General features: G+C 39.9%; 1 protein-coding gene across 2 annotated transcripts in view; it reads right to left on the bottom strand.

Moving 5' to 3' along the window:
- Positions 1–20016, bottom strand: part of DCLK1 (doublecortin like kinase 1) — a 253897-nt gene that overhangs the window by 10487 nt on the left and 223394 nt on the right. For both annotated transcript variants that reach the window (XM_075709376.1, XM_075709381.1), the window contains exons 11-15: positions 15749–15882; positions 14969–15046; positions 14227–14323; positions 12297–12377; positions 4882–4995 (exon numbers count right to left, since the gene is read on the bottom strand). In XM_075709376.1, the coding sequence (XP_075565491.1) occupies positions 4882–4995; positions 12297–12377; positions 14227–14323; positions 14969–15046; positions 15749–15882 (504 nt within the window). The remainder of the gene's footprint in view (positions 1–4881; positions 4996–12296; positions 12378–14226; positions 14324–14968; positions 15047–15748; positions 15883–20016) is intronic.

The raw sequence follows: 20016 nt of genomic DNA, 5'->3' as shown, positions 1-20016 counted from the left end.
AACAGACGGTGGAGACATCATTTAGCCGAGTTAAATAAAATTTTAGGGGGAAATATCTTGAGGGAAACACTCTGCCCTCTTGAAAATTGTTAGTTGTGATGATTTTCACATTTTGCCCTATGAAGAGAAAAGGCCATTTTTGTGCTTCAATAAGAGTGTGGCATATATTTCCAATACTGATGACAGTTTCTAATTCTAAATTCAGAAAAGCAGTTCAACATATTTCTAGTTACCAACCACTTCAAGGGTAGCTAGGAGCTAACTGCAAATTTAAATTTTTCTTGATGACGCCCCTGCAAGTCTAGAATTTAATAATTTATTCCATTTTGTTAAAACAATGTCGCTTTCATCTTATTTAGAATTATTTAAAGGACATTTCCTGTTTAAAACCATGAGAACGTTGTACCTAGAGTTCATTTTCTGTTGGCTTAACTACACTGGTCTACTATTGCCATCTACTGGCTTCCTTGTATGCTGCATATAATATACACAAAAGGGATGTTTTCTTAAAAAGCAGATCAAAAATACTGCCCTAAAATCGAACAGCTAAAAAGTAATATAGAGAAAATCGGGGGAGTTGCTTCCTAACACGAGTTAAAACAATTTCGTCGGTGTGGAAAACCTGCCATGAGAAACCCAACTGCGGACAATGATCCCAGGACAACACGGACAATAGATGGGGAGTGACATCCGAGGCATGGGTTCATCTTTAAGCCAAGCAAAACTCACAGACTAAACTTGGCTTCTCTTCCACACCACCCAAGTAATCTCACTGCTAAAAATGCCACTCGGAATTTGTAATTTTATTTAAAAATAGGCAGGACGCAGGGCAACGACCCATCCGCTGCCTTCCGCTTGCCGGACTGCAGGCAGTGGCCCCGTGCTGGTGTCCCCAGCCCAGCAAGGACTCTGCAAGAGGCAGAGAGCTGCACCAACTTTCTGAGCAGCTTTTCTCTTTTGCTGTCCTACTCGATTCCTCTGAGTTGAGTTTATGGAGCTGGAGTTTACTCCCACTGCCAAGACAGAGACCTCATATGACCTGAACAGGAGATGACCATTAGTCTTTTCCTCTGTCTTAACAATGGCAAAAATACAAGCACAAAAGTGACAACATACAGGCAAAGCTTTAACACTTCAGACAAGAACACAAATTAAATGATGCTCGGTTCATTCAAGGAATTACAGCACACCTCTGGATCACAGAAGCATTCTTAAGAAATTATTTTGGCTCTTGGTCACTTTAGCCATTGTCGCTAAAGCCCAGAGGGTACAGCCACGGGGCATTGTTTTGTGGCCAAATAAAAACAAAAAATGGGATGACATCCTTGGAGAATTGAAGGAAAAAATCTATCCCCCAATTTTAAAAAGACTATTTAGTGAAAGTCTGGTTTTATGTTTTTACTGCAGTATCTTTTATAAATACCATCATGGAACTACAAAATACTGTTCCTGTTGGAAAGCTGTATGAGAAACCTGACCCTGCAAATATTTTGGCACACGCTCAACAGTAGGGCGGCCATTCTGACCCAGACCGGAGGGGCGCTAGCCCAGTCCCCATCTCCTACAGAGACTGGTAGTCAATGCCTATGACAAGAGTTTAAGAACAGGGCAAGTAAAGAGATCTTTCTCCTACACACTCTCCCATCAGCAAGCAGCATTTTTTAGGGACTTGTTAATTCTCTTGCTGTTTTAAAAGCTAGCCCTACAATTAAAATTTTGCTGGCAAAGCTATGTTGGTTTAAGGGAATTTTTTCCCAACTGTCATAGTTATGCTGGCAGAACTTTTAATGATGTATTTAATGTATCAACACAAAAGTCTCTTTGCCTGTATAGCTATTTTTTTTTTTTGAGGAATCATCTTCTGCTACATCAGCAAAGGAACTACTTCGCTAGGCATGCACAACATGTTCATTATGGCAATTTGTCCAAACTGACAAATCCTTTCAAATGTGGACAAACTTGAAGTCTGGACACATGCACAAGAACTTGTAGGATGTCTCTGCCCTGAATGGTCAGAGACAACTTTTACTGAGGATTACCACATCAACAAAGCAGACGTAAGTCTGAACCAAAGGAGTCAATACAATGTATTTGGACATTGCTGAAGGAAGCAGTAGCCACAGTAGATGTATGTAAAATACACGTGGCTTCAAACTTCCTCCCAGTCAAGCTGACCACAAACACATCTTCAGGAACTGAGTTTTCATATTATAGTTTTAATTGGTGCATATTATAAATACTGCTTGAGATCTTTGAGGTGCGTTACTTCTTACCACCGAAGAAAACAGGCATATAGTATCATACCAGTGTCAGGAAAATTAAGAACTAAATACGGCAGATTAGCTATCTCTGTACATAAACAGAGTTATAAAACTCAAAATAATGCTAATATTTATCTTTTATACTAGTAAGCTATATAAATATATGCACATATTAACACATTTTCACAAACACACACACAGACACAGATGTGTTATATAATATATAGAAGGCATCTCTATATATTATAATACACAAGCACTCTCTCAAAAAGTTACAGTAAACATACAGGCAGGCACAATAAAACAGTATTGTTGTGGAAAATATACTTAGTGCACGTCTTTAGTGCTGAACAATATGTTACAGCATCCATACATACTTTGAAAATTCTAAATGTAGAGCACTCTTCATTAGTAAGATTTACTTCTATGATATTTAAGATTGCACAGTTAAAGGAAGATTCCCAAATGTAAAACCCTGATGACATGCATGTCAAATGTATATTAAGTATGCTTTCAAATGCAGAAACAACAATTAAAGGCTTTGTTGTTTTGCTTTTGGCTTTATTTTACTTCTTAAATTAGTTTTGTAGAAAATAAAGGCAATTTATTCTTAAAATCAAAATTATCTAGCTTTCTGGAACATTACCAAAACACTAAAGAGGTCTATACTTCCCCATCTCTTCCAAGTTTTTAGAAAACAATTGACACAAGCTAATCAAACCACTTTCTGAATTCTGTAAAAATATTCTAAACATTTCTACTTTATAGGCCAAGTTGTGGGATTAATCGTGCCAGAGTATGATGTTCACCCACAGAGATGATCACTAAAAATAATCTGTTAAATTTCCAAACACTAAAAAATAAATAAAAGCCATTAAGAATATAATTAAACATACACTTTTTTTTTTCCCCTGATGTATGTTTTGCAGTGGAAAGATTCACTACAGTGCCTTTTTCATTACTCAAGTGTCAAACTGCTGTAAACAATTCCTTGGCAGAGCAATTGGGGCAAACTAAAAAAAAAGAGGAGGGCGGGGAAATTAAAAACATAAAGGAGGTGAGGGATGGATGAGGACAGAGGCATCATTTCTCGCTTTTAAGCTTTGAAGTCATTAGCATGGAGGATCTGAGCAGTAATTCTCATGGACAAGCGTGCTGGCAGTCCATTCGAAAGGAACACGGTTTCAGCGAGTCTATACAGAACATACCTGCATTTCAGATGAGCAATGGGTATGTGATGTTTTAGTTGTGGGAGAGTTGTTGCAGTATTATTGTTTAAAAATGAAAATAAATAAATGCTGACTATGTTAGCTGATGACTGAGAAAATCTAGGAAAAGCATGAGGAACAACTTGCTTCCATGTTGAGGACGTTCAGGATTGGAAAGAGTAAAGAAAAAATATGAGAGAGGCACAGCTTGAACTTTTAAGTACTTATAGCAAGTAACTTTGAGAGAGTATCCGTTTTGCTGCACAAACAGTTCACACCTGTGAGCCAGATTGCACGTGCTGAGCTGAGTTTACTTCATGCTGATTTAACTCACTACTGGAGGGGCTGAGCTGAGAAACATGAAAGTGGAAACAGTACAAGAAGGTGTACATGTGCAGTCACACCACCTGCAATTTATGGAAGCTGGGAATGAACACTGAGTAATCTGATATGGGAATGGTTATGTTTAACGTGTCACTTATTTTTAGCGACTATTTGGAGCGTTAGCATTACCATGAGTAATAAAGAAAAGCTTACAAACACAGGCAGATGTATCAAAAATGTGAAGGATGTGCATGTTAGTATGAATAATCTCATAATGCACTGAATATATTCCGTGCGCATGTATATCTAATACACATGTTCATCTTTGGGAAAAAAATGCAAATGTGTGCGATGTATGCTACACTGAGGATGCCATTGAAACCTCAGTAAAGCTTGGTCAAAAGTTTGGTCAAGCTTGGTTTCAGAAGCTCCGACACGTTCTAACCTGGAATGCCTAGAGTGGAATTGCAACACGACAGGAGGCAGCAAGGAGCTCCGTTAAGTCTTTACTCACTTAAGTCCTTCTGCCTAAAGGGAAGCAGCTTGCATGTGGCTGTACAATGAAATGCTGCTGCTCAGCTAAATCTGAAGTGGCTAGACTCATATCAACTATGAAGGTAGCAGTGAGGCATCACAGCTCTCTTTGATGTCTTCAGAGAAGTTGAGGCTGCCATACAGATTTTCTGTTACAATTCTGAAGTAATTTCCATTCTAAAGTGTTGCTGTCCTTCTGCTACAACCTCTGTGTGGCCTCAATCCGTGTGATGATTCTGCTGGAAGTAAAATGTCATGATCCCAGAGTTCAAATTGTTGAATCTACCTTGGAGTTAGGTCCACTGATCTTCTGGTAAAATGTGGAAGTGTGTGTACAGTTCTGTCTTCTAGGGCTGTTAAATAACAATATGACTCACAAGGAGAATCAATGGAGAAATTGTGCAGAATACCAGTCTAACTACGTTTATATTAATTAAGCGCTAGATTTATCTAAAGATTAACCCTCTCCAGTTTCTTTTGGTGGCATGTTCTAAACACACACTGTCTTGTGGGCACATATTTCAGTGTTTTGGCTGTGTATTTCAGATGCTTACTGCTATGACAGAAACTCCAGCTGCTGTGCTGTTCGGTTTAGGTCCTGTGTTGAAATGCTTCTTTATCTTCCCAGCTACTGAGAGCTGATGTTCATTCTCTGGAAGGCCATCGTCCTGCAGAGAAATAAAGCAAAATAAAACTTCAGCTAGAAAAGGCAAAATAAAGGAATTGCAAGGTGTTTCTGATAGCACCTGTCAATATAGAAAAATTTACAAAAAGTCTGTAATGAAATATGGGTCAATCATTGTCTCCATCAATATATCTAAGGTATTTATAAGGTGAACATCATGTTACGTAATGAACCAGCCTCTCTCTTCTTCTTCACCCAATATCTTCCTCTCAAACTTTAGGTAATGTTAATTAATAATAATTGTTAAATATTTAATTATTCTTTCTACTATGTCTTAACTACCACTGCCCAGTTATTTTTAGGTCCAGTAATATTCCAAAGCTTCCTAAGTTCAGACCTGTTTATGGTTCTGTTTACTCATCACATAAATGTAATGATAATGACCTCAAAAGTAGAAAGCACCCAAGAGGCCCTGTTTTGGTAGGATGCAGGAAAGGATCTCCAAAAGCCCTGAGAGACATAAATAAGGTCCTTGTCTCGTCATAAAGGTTACAGACTCAGGGACTATGGGGTGGGGTGAATGTTCCAGCCACGGCTTAGTGAGTCCCATGGCGAGGAAACCGAGGCAAGATGGGAGCTGAGACATGCCCTGGCCGAGAGCCTTGGGACGGGTGAGTGCAGAACCTCACCAATGCCAGGAATTATCATTGCGTACATCTGCAGGCCAGGTTAGGCGCGTGTTCACGGCTTGCTGTGGCATTCCCCGCAGACTATGACTGTACTGTACGAAAACCATAGTTAAATAAAGCCACCTCTGCAAATTGAATCTCCGACTGACTGGTAACAAGGGACTGCAATTCCTTCCCCCAGTCCCAAGACACACAAGCCTGGGATGCCGCGGGGAAAGGACAGATGGAGGTACAGACAGCCCAGAAAAGCAGAGAAGGGCTGGAGCCAGCTGTGGGTGGCCTCTCCTTCCTTGCTGAAAGACACATGTTCTCGACTTGAGCTAACCTGAGGTAAAAGTAGGCGCACACCTGCATGGCCAAGCAGAGGCAGACACATGTTCTGCTGTTGCGGGCAACCAAGCTAGCCGGCTGTGCGTGAGCTCCAGCACAGAAGCCATGCAGCTGGGCTGGGAGGTGCCTCCTCCTGGCTGAGACATCCCGCTTCGCAGAACAAACCTGTCTATCTGCACCTAGGCACGCAGGCATCCTCAACGCTGATGCGAAACCCTAGCAGAAAGAAGGGAGTTTGCACTTTTGTGCAAGTCAGCAGGTTGAATTCAAGCCCAAGAGAAGAAAGGAGTTTTTTTAGAAATTGCAAATAAGATCCTTATGCCTGAAAAAAGTGCAAAAAGCCACCGCTCGGTGAGACTTCCCTGCTAGCAGAATGTGCAAGATCTCAGGCAACAATACGCAGAATAGGTGGAATACGCAACAAAATGCAGAATAGACAGAATATGCAGGATATCAGGTCACTGGCCACCCACAATGGTCATCCCAAGCTAGCACTGCATGGCATGCATAGCTATCAACAGTTGGAAAAGTTCTTATATTCCACTTAAGTGAAGTCCTAGCAGAATATGGGCAAACAAGAGACAAGATCAGAATACAGAGAGATGGCGGACACTTTTTTCCCTGGCTTTTCAGCAATTCTGCGTGCACTTAAAGAGTTACAGAGTCGCTGCAGTAAATCATGAGCTCAGTGAGCATATGGGAATTTTAGGGAGGTTAGTTAGGGTTTGTTATTTATTTAGCTTGGGGAGTTTGTGTTTAGAGATCCCTCACTCACCCCTTAACAAAATGTCTCAGCTGGCAAAATATGGTCAAGTGCACACAGCTGCAAAACACAAAACAAAACAATACAACCCAGTAGCTGATTATTGTCTAGCACCGGGGAGTCTTGGCTTGGTGGTATATGACCCCTAAAAATAACCTGCTTTCCGCTGACCTTGCCTTTCCCAGAAGAAAGCTAGTATGTGAAGTGAACTCTTCTTCACTAGGCGGGGCCAGGGGGGAACATTCTCTTGGCTTTCTTGACATGAAAGCCTGCCAAATGTTCATGTCGTCTTGTCAAAAGACTAAATTACGGAGAAGACAACAGTTACCAAGACTGTGGTAATATTTTATTGGTGAAGCGCCACACCCACAGTTCCAGTGGCAACACGCCAGAGACACATAGTTTGGGCTCCAGCTTTTAGATTAAATAACTTCCAGCTCAGTTTAAGATTCCGCATAGGGATATATGGGAATTACTCTATTGTTACTAAATTTTCTTACTACTGTTGGTGCTACCTGACGTTTAGTAGTTATTTTTTTTTTTATTCCAACGTGCTTTATAAACCAGCTAATATATATTAGCTAGCTGCTGGAATCACTTCAGCCAACAATAAAACAGATATTGAGGGTGAGAGATGGCAGCTGTTTAACTACATAGAAAACAAGCTGCTCTGCAGTTTAAAAAGGCAGGAAGTGAAGAAAAACCCATCAGATTCACCAGAATCAGCAGGGTAAGTTGTAGAATCGGAGAACAGGCTAAATATTGCTGAAAGGAGTTTCATCAGGTTGCTGTAATGGGAAGGATGGCAGCCCCCAAAGAGGTTAACTGTTCTTTTTCCCTATTTTAACCTTTTGCTATAGGAACTACTTCTTGCAGCAGGTTAGGGGCACAGAATTTCATCTCAGCTTTAGCTGTCAGGACAAGATCTTTTAAAGATGACTAGTGATTTTTGGTGCTCAACTCTGGGAACTTTAAAGGGTCATGAGCTTCAGAAGACATTGACTGCTGATGCTCTGAAAGAAGCGCTCTCCTGAGCATGTCTCAGAAGTTGAGCAGCCAAAATTCTTTGACAGTTTGAAAACTCTGGTCCAGAATTTGAGTTTTCACCTGGACAATGTAAACTGCTTGGGATATTAAGATATATGTATATTTTTTTATCAGCCTCCACAAAATACCTTTCATGGTCTATTTGCAAGAAATCAAAATAAAATGAAAAAAAAAAGAGGCAGAAGGTCTTGGCATCATTTGAGTAATTAATAAACACTGTTTTCATATTTGCCTTGTTCTCTATGGCAGGAGACATTGCCGCTCAAAGAAAAAAGAAGTGTTAAAAAGATGGAACAAAGTTCAGGATTCCCAGACTCCTGCTGCCCTGAGGCACTCAGATCCTTTTCATAAGTTGGTCACAAGAGCTTTACTTTCCCAGTCTAAAAGCATCAGATGAATAGCTCGTTATATAAATAACAGCAGAAAATTAGAGCAAATAGAAGTGCTGGAAAAGCTTTTGGACACTGTTTCCTTTAAGGATTACAAGGAGATTTTTCTTTGGGCAGTGTCCTAGGGTGTAACCAAAAGTAGTGCAGCTACCAAATAAGAAATGTCTTTTTAAATTAACTTCCTTACAAATGTTCAGCTTATTACTATTTACTTTTTCGTTATTCAATTCTTTTGCACACAAATTTCCAAGGCAGACATGGTTAAGGAAATATTTAAAAGCTCCAGTTTCCCTAATTCTTTTCAGGCTGGTGTGTGCCATCTTCCTCCTCCAGCAACAACACACCACATTTTATATTGATTGTTTTAACAGAGAAGGATTTACAGAACGCAATCCATCCCTTTCAGCATTCACTGCTCAGTGCTGTATTAGGAAATATTTACTACTTCTACAGCAAAAAAAGAGTAGGTTTGTCCTGTAACTTGTATAGTATAATTCAGGTTATCAAGATCATCAACGTTTAAAATGCCAGACCTCAAGCTTCCAGCCTCTTATAATTCTTTGGTTTTGCACAGAATTTGAGCAGGTAAAGGAAAGAGCTGGGGTCCCTGTAGGGGAAGCATAAACTGATGGATTCATTTCCAGGTCTAAGTGTACTGCATAGGAGAGACAAATCCAAATAAACTAAATGGAGGGGGCAAGGAGCTGCTGCTGAATTGCATTTAGAATTCAAGATCTCCATCTGTGGCAGTGGCACGTAGCCAACATCTTTTCAGGTTTTGTTTTTTTTTCAATTGAAAACAGCTGGGATATTATTGACATAGGAACTGCTTTACTGGTCTGACTCTGCCCATAACAAGTTTTGCAGTTTCCAAGAGGATTCCAGCTATTTTTATAGCAAAAACTGAAACTGAAATGAGGGTTGGCTCCTATTGAAACTGTCGAAGCACATTCCAGGAATCTCAGCAATTTACCAAGTAATCACATAGTAAGCAGCTATAAAGTAGAATGGTTATTTACAATCTACAAAATGGTTTTATACAGTGTAAGCAGTTACAACACTTCTATCAAAGGTTTGATCAAAGAGAGAAAATGTTTCTTAAAATTGTCAAAGAAAACACATGCCTGCTTTTCAAGCCAGCTGTCCTATCCAGCATTTTAGCTGCAAGTTTACCACTCTATGAATAGGTTCAAAACCAAAATAAGAAAAGGGAAAGTAAAGCCCAGCATTTGAGACCACGGAAAAGTATTTAAACAGGTTATGTGGGAAAATGGAGCGTTAGGTGAAAATTCCATGTGCATTTCTTCTCAGAAAGACAGTATTTTACGAAAGTTGCAGGTAATTGCTCAGATAATTATGACACGTAGATTGCAGAGCCTTTTATAAACAGGGATGAGTATTTTAATTCCCTGTCCTGCAGCAGGGAAAATGAGGTACAGGGGCGTTGTGTGACAGGTTCCCGGCTGGTCAAGCTGGTGATGGTATGGGGATGCGAGGTCGGATGTGACACCAGCGTATCATCCTGCCTCCGTACACAAGCAGGCTGTCCCTGCTAGGCTATCTACTGCATACTTCTCAGACCCATTTCAGGGAAGTGTCCTTTTTCACGAAAGCATTTAAGCACCTGTTTCAACTCAGCCATGTTCTTATTTCTCCTGAAGTGAACTAGGATCTTAGTGTCATCTAGTTAATTTTATGCCTAATATTAAGCGTTTCCATGTGCGATGGCTTGAAATAGGAGCGACGTTTGGAATGTGCTCAATCAAGCACTTTCCTGAACTGGTCCCAGTGCTGGCCTTTCTCCTTCCAGAAAAAATATCTGGAGGATACATAAAAGAATTCAAAAGAGGTTTTGATCTGCATTATGAACTACCGTTAGCGTATTGCTGAAGACAAAATACCGATTTGTCTCAGTTGCTAAAAGCAGCAATTGGGCAGAAAAGAAGAAATTACAGAACTGTCATGGAATATTTGATGCACTTATTTATGGACAGAACTGCTACAGGTTTTGACTGCAACGAATTATAATCAGCATAAAACTACGAGAAGTGCAGCAGAGCTAGACCAAAGGTGAATTGAACACAGTATCCTGTTTCCAACAGTGCATTGTAGTCACTGTTTATGAAATAGTACATTTAAGGAAGACAAGAAGATCTGGAACTTTCCATGGTATATCCTCCAGTTTCTGCCAACCAAGTACTTAAGAACCTTGTGAGCCAAAACTTTTATCCAGACCACCATATTTAATAGGTACCAATGGACTCATCCTCCAAAAATGTATCCAACTCCCTTTTGAATTCATTTATACTTGGCCTCTACCACATCCTCTGGCAAAGGACTCCACATTTTAACTTGCTGCACAGAAATCCAGGAATTTGCCAGCGTGCTTCAGTAACAGAGCTCAGGTTTGGTTAGTGGAGCTCTGGAGTGGTAGAAGACTTTAGCCCCCGTCCCCTTTCCCCGTCCCTCCCCATCAGCAGGCACTAGCGAGGGCAGGGAGCAGACCATCATGTCACCTGCACACCATCACCATCACGTTACTGACAAAGAGATGCATCTCTTCTTAATACATCTCACTAGAATGGCTTCCTAAAAGACATCGTGGCGTAACTGAAGCCAAAAAAAAAAAACCCCAAAGGTGTCCGGGGGGAGCATTAACAGTTTCAATGTATTTTTCAGAAAAAGAGGAAGATTAGCAACCACATCCTTATGTGGTGTAAACACGTGATGTTTCAGTAACCTCAGTAGCAGTGTGCAGACTGACACCGCAAGTGACCTGGCCTCTCTGCAGCTTCTGATCAGTCACTTCCATCTCTTCCTCAGCAGCGCTCCAGAAATCCCCACCCGTCCTCCTCCCATGGAGACAGAGAAGCACCTCAGCCGCCAAAAGTCATTAGAAACTGTGAGAGAACACTATGTCTAAGGACAGCACCTGGCACCAAGGAAAATTCATATTTCAGCCGCTTGAATGTCATCTTAAAAATGAAAAGATTTTCATCAGACACTGTCCTGGATTCTTGCGCTCTTCACACGCTGCAGAAGTGCTCTGCATGATAACAGCATTTACAATTAAAAACCAAAAATGGTTTGGGCAATAAGGGAGCCTCCAAGACTAAAGCATATACTTGGTAAACTACTTAACTGATTGCCACTATTCTGTGCTATGAGGAGGACACTTTCATAAAAAAAGATTAACATTTGAGGTTACTGTATATTTGAATTTTTAAATAGTATTTAGTGAGAAAAAGGTTTTGGATACAGCAGCTGAGGGACCAAATAGTATTCCAGGGAGGACTGCACACTCAAACTTGCAACAAACAAAATGAAACATTATTTCTTCCTCCTTTAATTTTTTTCTCTTCTCATCCCAACTGTATTTCTTTTCTCAGTCTTCCATTTTGAATTTGAATCTGGGTTTTCTCCAGTTTTTCTTTCTTGTCATCAAATATTTTAAGACATATTAAATATCCTGAAATAATTAACAAATATTAAGTAGTGTCCTTGTCTCAACATTAATTAAAGAGAATCCTCTTTATTCTCTGCCAGATTTATCTGCATGCCACCTCACTGATTACCACTTTTATGGCAAATGTCCAGTCACTTAGAGATAAGCCAGGATACATAAATACTATTTCATGGTAACTCAGATTAAATGGATATGGCTGCACATAAATATATGTATATTTCAACGTCAGAAGCTAAATATGATTCTAAAGGTTTCCCTGTTTCATGCTGGATCAAGTAGGCTTAACACTATGGACTATAATTCAATAGCTCTTAATCATGACTGTCAGATTTTTGAGTCCATCTGATTTTTGGAAAGCAAAATGTGTCACTGAACCTGTAAGCTGATTGTTAGAGATATAAATTTGTCAAGTGTGGTTGGGATTTGTTGAAAACCTGGCCCAAAATACTTCAGAGAAAACGTAGCTGAGCATGCATAAAATAGCAAATACTCCAAAGTACGAGTGATATACTAAACCAGTCTGTAACCCAGCTTATTTCCAGTTAAATCTGTGGCATTTTTAGAATGTGCTGGCTCCAAAAGGACATAGAAAGGACTTGACAGAAAAGAGCTCAAAGGTGCCAAATTACAAGCAGCATCTACAAGCCTGAAAATACTTACATTAACCCATGGATGCTCAAGAACTTGCAAGGCTGAGAATCGCAGATCTACATCTACTTGAAGCATCATTGTGATAAGTTCCTGAGAAATGGAATACTGGGTCAAATGTAAAGAACATTTTTAAGGAACAAATCAACATTTAATTCATTAAAGTGCTCTTCAACTGATTATGTAAGTGTGCTCAAAGACAGTGAACTACCAACTGCAGAAATAATTAAGATTATTAAAAAAAAGAACAACTATGAACTGCTGAAGTTCAAGCTGAGCTTTTAAATCAATGTCTAACAGTACCTTGAAAAGCTGGAAGACAGTTCTGAGTTACAGTTCTGTAGCCAGTGTTTAAGAGAAAAGCACTTAATACATAATGTACAAAACAGATGGCCGCATGAAATTAGGTTAGCTTCCCATTAAGAAAAAGCCAATTCCTCTGTAGGAAAAAAGCCAGCAAATCTAGAATTTTACTTTAAGCTCTTGTATAAATAACATAGAAGATATTAAAAAAACCCACTTAATACATTATTTTTCATCTTCTGATTTCCTCTGCAATTACCTAGTTTTCAACTAGCATGTAAATAAGCATATATCTAATTCCACCAGTGAGTGGAGTGCACAGAAAACAGGATGGCAGTATGACAGCAAATAAAGGGGTATCACCAAAGACCAAAGTTAATAATACTTAGTGACAAAGTTAAATGAATAGGCTAGTGCTTCAGAACAGAATTTTTTGACTAAACTATTTGGAAGAAGGAGTTTCACAGGAGAACACCATTGGTAAAGGACTTGCAGAGTTCTCATTAACGATGCTATGAAATAAAGCCTGTTACAACACAATGATGTGGTTTAGAGGACTTCTTCCAACTATGTAACTATATCTCATTTGTTAACCTCATTAGTTAACAGGCTAAAACGCTAGTCCTGATCACCTTCCATATATCTCTAAAAGCAGGATGTAACTCTACAAAGAATGGAGATTTGGAATGTAGAACACTATGTTCATTACATGCATCCACCTCCAAATTTCGTATTTGTTTTGTGATTAAACACTGTCACACTGAAGGAAAGAGGAAGACAGTTTTGCCTGGATTTGCCTTACAGGCTACAGAAGTAAACTGGCAGAAATTAAGCACTTATTACAGGATGACCATATGAATAGTTTTAAGATTCTGGCTTTTTTTTTTTTTTTTTTACATGTGTATTATCTCTTTATATCTATTCATACACATGACTATGGTGAATGCCAGATCCCTAGAAAGTCTGTGAGTTAAGCTGTTGCTCCAGTGTACTAATGAGAGTCAAACAACTTGATCTGATCTGCAGGTATAATGAACTCTGTCAGGATCTGTATCTGAAAAGTATTCTCGAGCTCTGCCTCTTGTGTCATGTGCCAAGAGGCTACGGCCCATGAACTGGTGGACCGCAGTCTGTATTTCGTACCACACTGACAACAATAAGGAGTCACAGGCAATGAGAGGCCTGGTTCTTTGACAGGAAGAAACAAGCATATCATCTAATGGGATTAATAAGGGGAAAACAGCCTCCCTATAATATTATTATATAATATTCAAAGGCTCCATGTTGGTACCTGGTCCCCATCATAAGTACGTACAAAGCACAGTCCCAGGGAGCTTTCAAGCTAAGAAGTGTAGGTCAGGCAAAGTTACTTAATTTTTTTCTTGATCAGAAAGGGCTGCTGGTCTCTCTGTTGTGTGAGATATCATATAGAGACGGGGTCCATTTCAGAACCACCTGGAGTCTAACAGACGGACAGTGATAAAACGACAACATACTTGGTGACCCAGAGGAATTTATAGGTGTAGCAGGAGATGTATGAAACATGTCAAATACAGCACTGTGAAAGAATGACATTAATTAGATACTGGCACTGGGAATAATACTGGAGAAGAAAGTATCATCAACTATATACACCTACCTTTGCAGAGTCAGAAACGTTGTCCCAATATGGAGATGGAAAATCCACCTGTCCCATCAAAATCTGATCAAAAAGCACTTCTTGGTCATCTCCACTTCTGTAAAGTAAAAAACAAACAAAAACAACAACAAAACCCACAAAGAAATTATTTCCACAGCTGGTTTCAATAGGCTTCTTGAAATTGCTTTTAATTGGCGATCTCTTAGTATGCTTATGGAAGCTGTTGATTCCCCCCAAGCATGCAACCATGGGTGTGAATGGTGAGAGCATAAAACAAAGTGCATTTGGTATATTCTTTCTGAGGCAACCTGCTTCTCTTTAGGATTGTCAACAACTTTGCAATTGCTTTGAGGGGGAGAAAAGATCTGACATGTCCTTATTAAGTGGCTTACATTTTAATTACCTTTTACCGACCACAAAATATGTTGTATTTGGTCCATGAAAGAAGATGCTTATTTCACTGTGTATTTTAAACATCAGGCAAAGGCACCCAGAACCCATAATGGAGGCTCTTGTTTTATAATGCAATGAAGTTTAAACTAAAATAAACAAACATGAGACAGAGATTTTACAGTAAAATCACAGACATTTACGGGGTTTGTGTAAATTACTATGCAGAGCATGGGAAAAAACAAACCCTAAGAACAAAGAACTTTTTCCAGTGGGAATCTCTGTGCTTAATGCAAAAGCAGCACAGGGACCGATTCACAGAACAAGGATGGTTGAATAGATCAGTCCATACCCACGGAACGGAGGGAAACCACAGAGCAGGATGTAAGTAATCACACCCGCTGCCCAGATGTCCACCTTCAAGCCATATCTAGAAGTGTGAGAGACATGGTTAGAGACATCCGACTCCTATGAACTACCATACAAGAACAGAGGAAACATTTTCAGAATTATGAATAATTTCTTATATATTCTCATGTGAACTTTCTCTATGTCCTATCTACATACCCTAATTACACTTTCAAATCTTTTTTACATTTACATCTTAAAACCACATCAGATCAGAATGTAGGATTGCACAAGAAGATGTTGTGCTCTATTCTTGAGTTAGGCAGTGACACCTACCAACGTGAAGCCTGCAAAGGTGACACAGGCTGCTCAAGCCAGCAGGCATTTGCTTTGTGGAACAAATCAGAAGAAGAGGACAGTGTGTGATAAAGAAATAAAATTAAGTCAATGGTAGTTAGCAGTCTCTGGGAACAGCTTAAGAGTTAGTTTTATTGTATCTGCAAATGGCTAGTTAGTAACTCAGTCTTAAGCTGAGAAGTTTTAAGGCCAACAACGGGCAAAGGAACCGAATATAACTCCGAAGTTGGTCGTGCTCTGAGCTGGTTTGGACAAGATAGCCTCCAGAGGTCCCCTCCAACTAAATTGTTCTATGAGCCATGATTCTGCATCATATCCAAGCAAAGGCAGCATAAAAATCTTAATTGCAAGAACTCCTATCTGGCACATGGGTGAGAACACGCTCCGCTGTGTACACATCAATGAATCATCACTGGAAGTGATTTACCCAGTTTCAGCGATGATTTCTGGAGCTACATATGTTGGGGTCCCACAAACAGTATATAGAGGTCCATCCACAATTGTTGCTAGGCCAAAGTCTCCTAGCTTCAGGGACTTGCTTCCATCTTGGTGTTCATAAACCTAAATCAGAAGAAAAATTCAAAGGTTTAATGCAATACCATCAAGGTAACTACTACATCATCTACTAACTGCCTGAAATGTTCCTTCTAATTTACAGTCTTTTTTCTCCTCCTCACTTACAAGATACTTCTCTGCATGCTTTGAAAATTCACAGACAATTTGGACAACTTCCCTTGAATGCACTCAGGGTGTTTGGGAAAGACTTATCTTACTACCTGGCCAATGAAGGACGTACTACTTGCTAGAAGCTAAAGCCCAGAAGCAAAGGTCTGACCTTCCAGCAGTGACATTCCTAGGTTAACTCCCCACTGACAGCCAACTCACAGTGCAAGGTTTTTGAGTTAATTCATTTTACTTGCACCGAGTTTAAAGGCTTGCACAGGAATTTCAACTTCTTAGATAATACAACAGTGATAGCAGCAACAGATTCTTCTCTGTGTGTTGAAGTCACAAGACGCAAACCTGGCTGGACTATTTCACCTAGAAACACTGTCCTCTCCTTGGATGACCGTTAAACACCAATCATTGTCTTAACGGTATGCTACCATCATCATCAATGGACATAGGTAGGGCTGCTAATGAGTATACATGAAAATCCTGTCTTAAAACATGGGTTTCACAGCAGGAACGTGATCTTTCACGGGTTTTTATGGGTGCAAAGGGAGGTTAAGATATAGTCACAAGAAAAAAGCTAGAAACATCAGTTAAAAACACACAATTTCAAAAGCTGGCTGAATGCGAAAGAAACCCAAACATGCAAACACTGAAAACATACAGAAAGTGCTTAAAATAAAAAGACTAAATTAAACACTGGACTGTGAGTCTTTCTTTAATCCAGCTGCTGGTTTGGGTTCTTGCTTCCTATTTTAAAATTGTTTATGATGCAATTTAATGCTGTTTACCATAACAGCACCTTAAAAATGGAAAGTCTACACAGGTCTTCTTAAAGTATATATGTGTCACATTATTATTTTGTGACCCAAATCAAAGCTCCATGCAGCATGGCTCACCAACAGTGACATCCTGACAACAATTAGCAGTAACACTGTGCAAAACCAGACGATATCATACTTCACAATCAAACCCAAAATCATCCTTAATACCCATCTTGACCGGCTACTCCTACCTCACAAATCACATTTATCTACAACTGTTTGCAGAGGAAAATCCTAGATTTTTTTCTTACAAAAATGCAATAAATTCTACAATGGACCCTTGGACAGTTCACTTGGTGCAAAAATGAAATCTTGAAGTCTCTCACCACTGTTTGCTACAGATCTGCTATAGCTCATAACAATTAGTTATATTTGACAGCCTCCCCAGATTTCTCCTTTGTTAATGTTAGTCATGGCTAGAGAGAAAACCCCTCTCTGTCCTGAATCCCTGCTACCAGGTGATACAGCCACAAGCAGATACTCGGAATACACACAATTCTTCTCCTTTCCTTATGTTATGCTTAATAATACAACTGGATCTTTAAGAGGATGAGCAATTTGGTACAGATTCACATTTCTCTGCTACTAAGCCAGAAAAAAAGATAGTCTTATAGAAACGCACTGGGAAAAAAGCAATTATGGCTTTATTAAAAACACAGATTGTTAAATACATCTGGTTCCTGAAACTAAAGAAAGTGTTCTCTGAAATGGCAGTAATAAATCTAAATTCAACAACAGTTTTAATTAAAGGCTAGAGACTAGAGGTTTATTCACTTGCTGAAAAATGTAAAGTGTGCACTTAGACATCAAGAACTGAATCCAGTCTAATTAGCATCTCCTATTGTATTTCATGTGGTTGTCTTTTACAAAGCCCTCTCTGAGTTGTGTTAACCTAGTGAATGTTCGTAAATTCCCTTCTTCAACTGACCACACCTTGTATGACTCATATATCCTGGAAATTAATTATGGAAAAGGCTTGTTTGGCAATATTTACCGATGCAGAACGTTTGGTACTGTGCATTTTCTAGTATTTTGCCCCATCTGTTTCCAGGAATTACTTTCCTTGGAAAACTACTTCAGTTGACTTGTAAAACTGAAGAAAGTAACTTTTCCCCACCCTGTTATAACTCCATATAAAAAGGAGCCCAATGTGAAGCTGTGGTATGTTACTTGCCAGTCAAGGAATGTGGAAAATAATTTAATGCTCATGTTATTCAGAACAAATGCTATATATGTTCTACTGCATTTAAATACTGAAGGGCAATTAAAGAAATGGGGATTAGTGCAAATTACCTACTATGTAGTGCTTTCACTGTTTTAACTAAGCAATAAAGCTGCGTAATTGTACAACACTAATTGAATGCAGCCACACATAATTGTGTGCCACCATATGTATCCTATTACTATAAAGACTGTCAGTATTTTCTAAGCTGCTCTTGTGATCAGTGCAGATGGCAACAGTCAGAGAAGTTGTTCTCTAGGGTTTATTATATGGCTATAAAGACATCCCATGGCTTGACAAAATAAACGTGCTAAATAGCAGCAATTATGAAAAATGTTCCAATTAAAGCATGGAAGACACTCTCTAGAGAACAAAAAAAAATTGCTAAAAAATCACAGGTATTCAGCATTCCCTAAACTTTTGGACAGTTGACCGTTAGGTGGGCTTTGCGTGCCTTAAGGATAATAAAGAATATTTAAGCACTCACAGAAATAACTGGTGTTGCACATAGGACGCTGAGACAGGTTGACACACACAAAGATTTATCAGCAGGGTCTACAGCTGATGGCACACATCAGCTCTAAGCCTGAAAGTTACTTTTGGGGAAAAGGAAAAAACAAAGGAGATAAAGAGGAAGGTGAAAGGGAAAGCTCTCCCAGGAGCTGGGAAGAGATGCAATAAGGAGGCTTGAAATGAGCATCCTCCTCTGGACACCCTCTCCAGAGCAGCATGCTCCCCTTCAACCCCCACATATTTTCCCTATAGTAACTCAATAGCTTTTGTCAGGCCTTGCTGATCTTCCCTGTTGTTTCCTGCTAACGGGGCTGTTAGCCTTGGGGCATGTATGGACAGGGGCAGATGCTGCCGCCCCCCATTAGCTGCTCCGCTTTGGGCAGGCCTGGTATAGGCTCCCCTAAACCTAGAGCTACAACTCAGGGGTAGGAAAAGGCGGGGAAGGGCAAGGGCTGATTCTCACACCGGTGGCCAGGAGAACCTGCTGTAACAACACTACTGGCGTTTGCTGGTGCAAGACCGTGACAGTAATGGTGTGAAAGCAACAGCACAAGAACAAGGGAAAAATACTGCCGTGAGCACTTAGGTGAAGGGTTACAGAGCTGCAAGCAAAAGGCAGGCTACAGAAGGCAAGTAGAAGGTCTTTAGCAACAGAAAGGCTAAGGCCCATATGGCATTTTGCAATGGTTTTATAAATGCCAGGAAAATAACCCTAATCACAATATTGTGATACAAGGAACTACCCATCCCATTTGACAGGTAAGAAGATAAAAGTAGAAAGGTCAAGAGACACTAAGGCCACAGACAGCCAATGTCAGAGACAAGGTCAGAACTCAGGCAAGGCTGGTTCAAAAGCACTTTTCTAAACCAGTGTTAATTTCTTCCAAGGACCTGATAAACCTTAGAGAATTAATACAATTTGTGAATCAAATGCTAACTTTTGAGAGTTAGGATGCTGCAAGAGGTTAAGTGCTGCATCCTCACTGATCAGTATCAATATCAATGTAGGACCTTTACATACGCACAACACTGGAAAAATCACTCAGAAACAATTCAGCTAGAATGCAAACAATGTGGTCACACCTGGTAGTGGGTAATTACCAGAGATGGCTGGGCAGGGAAATTTAATCCTCTCCCTGTTGGCCCCACCTCCTGCTTACCTCTCTCTCTTCCCCCAAAACCTCACTCTACTGTTGTCAGACTTTAGGCATTTCGAGACATGCCAAAACAAGAGCAGGGCAAGCCTTTCCCCAGACCAAGACCGTCCTACATGCTCCAAGTCACAGCATTAATGAATCCTGGCATGTGATTGCTATAACTTCTGCATGCGGTTCTCCTACGAACACCAGCACAAGGGCTGCAAAAGGAGTATCAATTGTTAGTGTCTGGTGAAACTCCTACCCAACGTGTTTTTAGCAGTTTCTGGAAAACGAGGGCAGGCTACTTCCTCACCCGGAACTATAA

The sequence above is a fragment of the Pelecanus crispus genome, chromosome 1 (genome assembly GCF_030463565.1).
Source record: "Pelecanus crispus isolate bPelCri1 chromosome 1, bPelCri1.pri, whole genome shotgun sequence".
Lineage (NCBI taxonomy): Eukaryota > Metazoa > Chordata > Aves > Pelecaniformes > Pelecanidae > Pelecanus > Pelecanus crispus.
The sequence above is the reverse complement of the archived record's forward strand: the minus strand, read 5'-3'. Positions and strand labels throughout refer to the sequence as shown.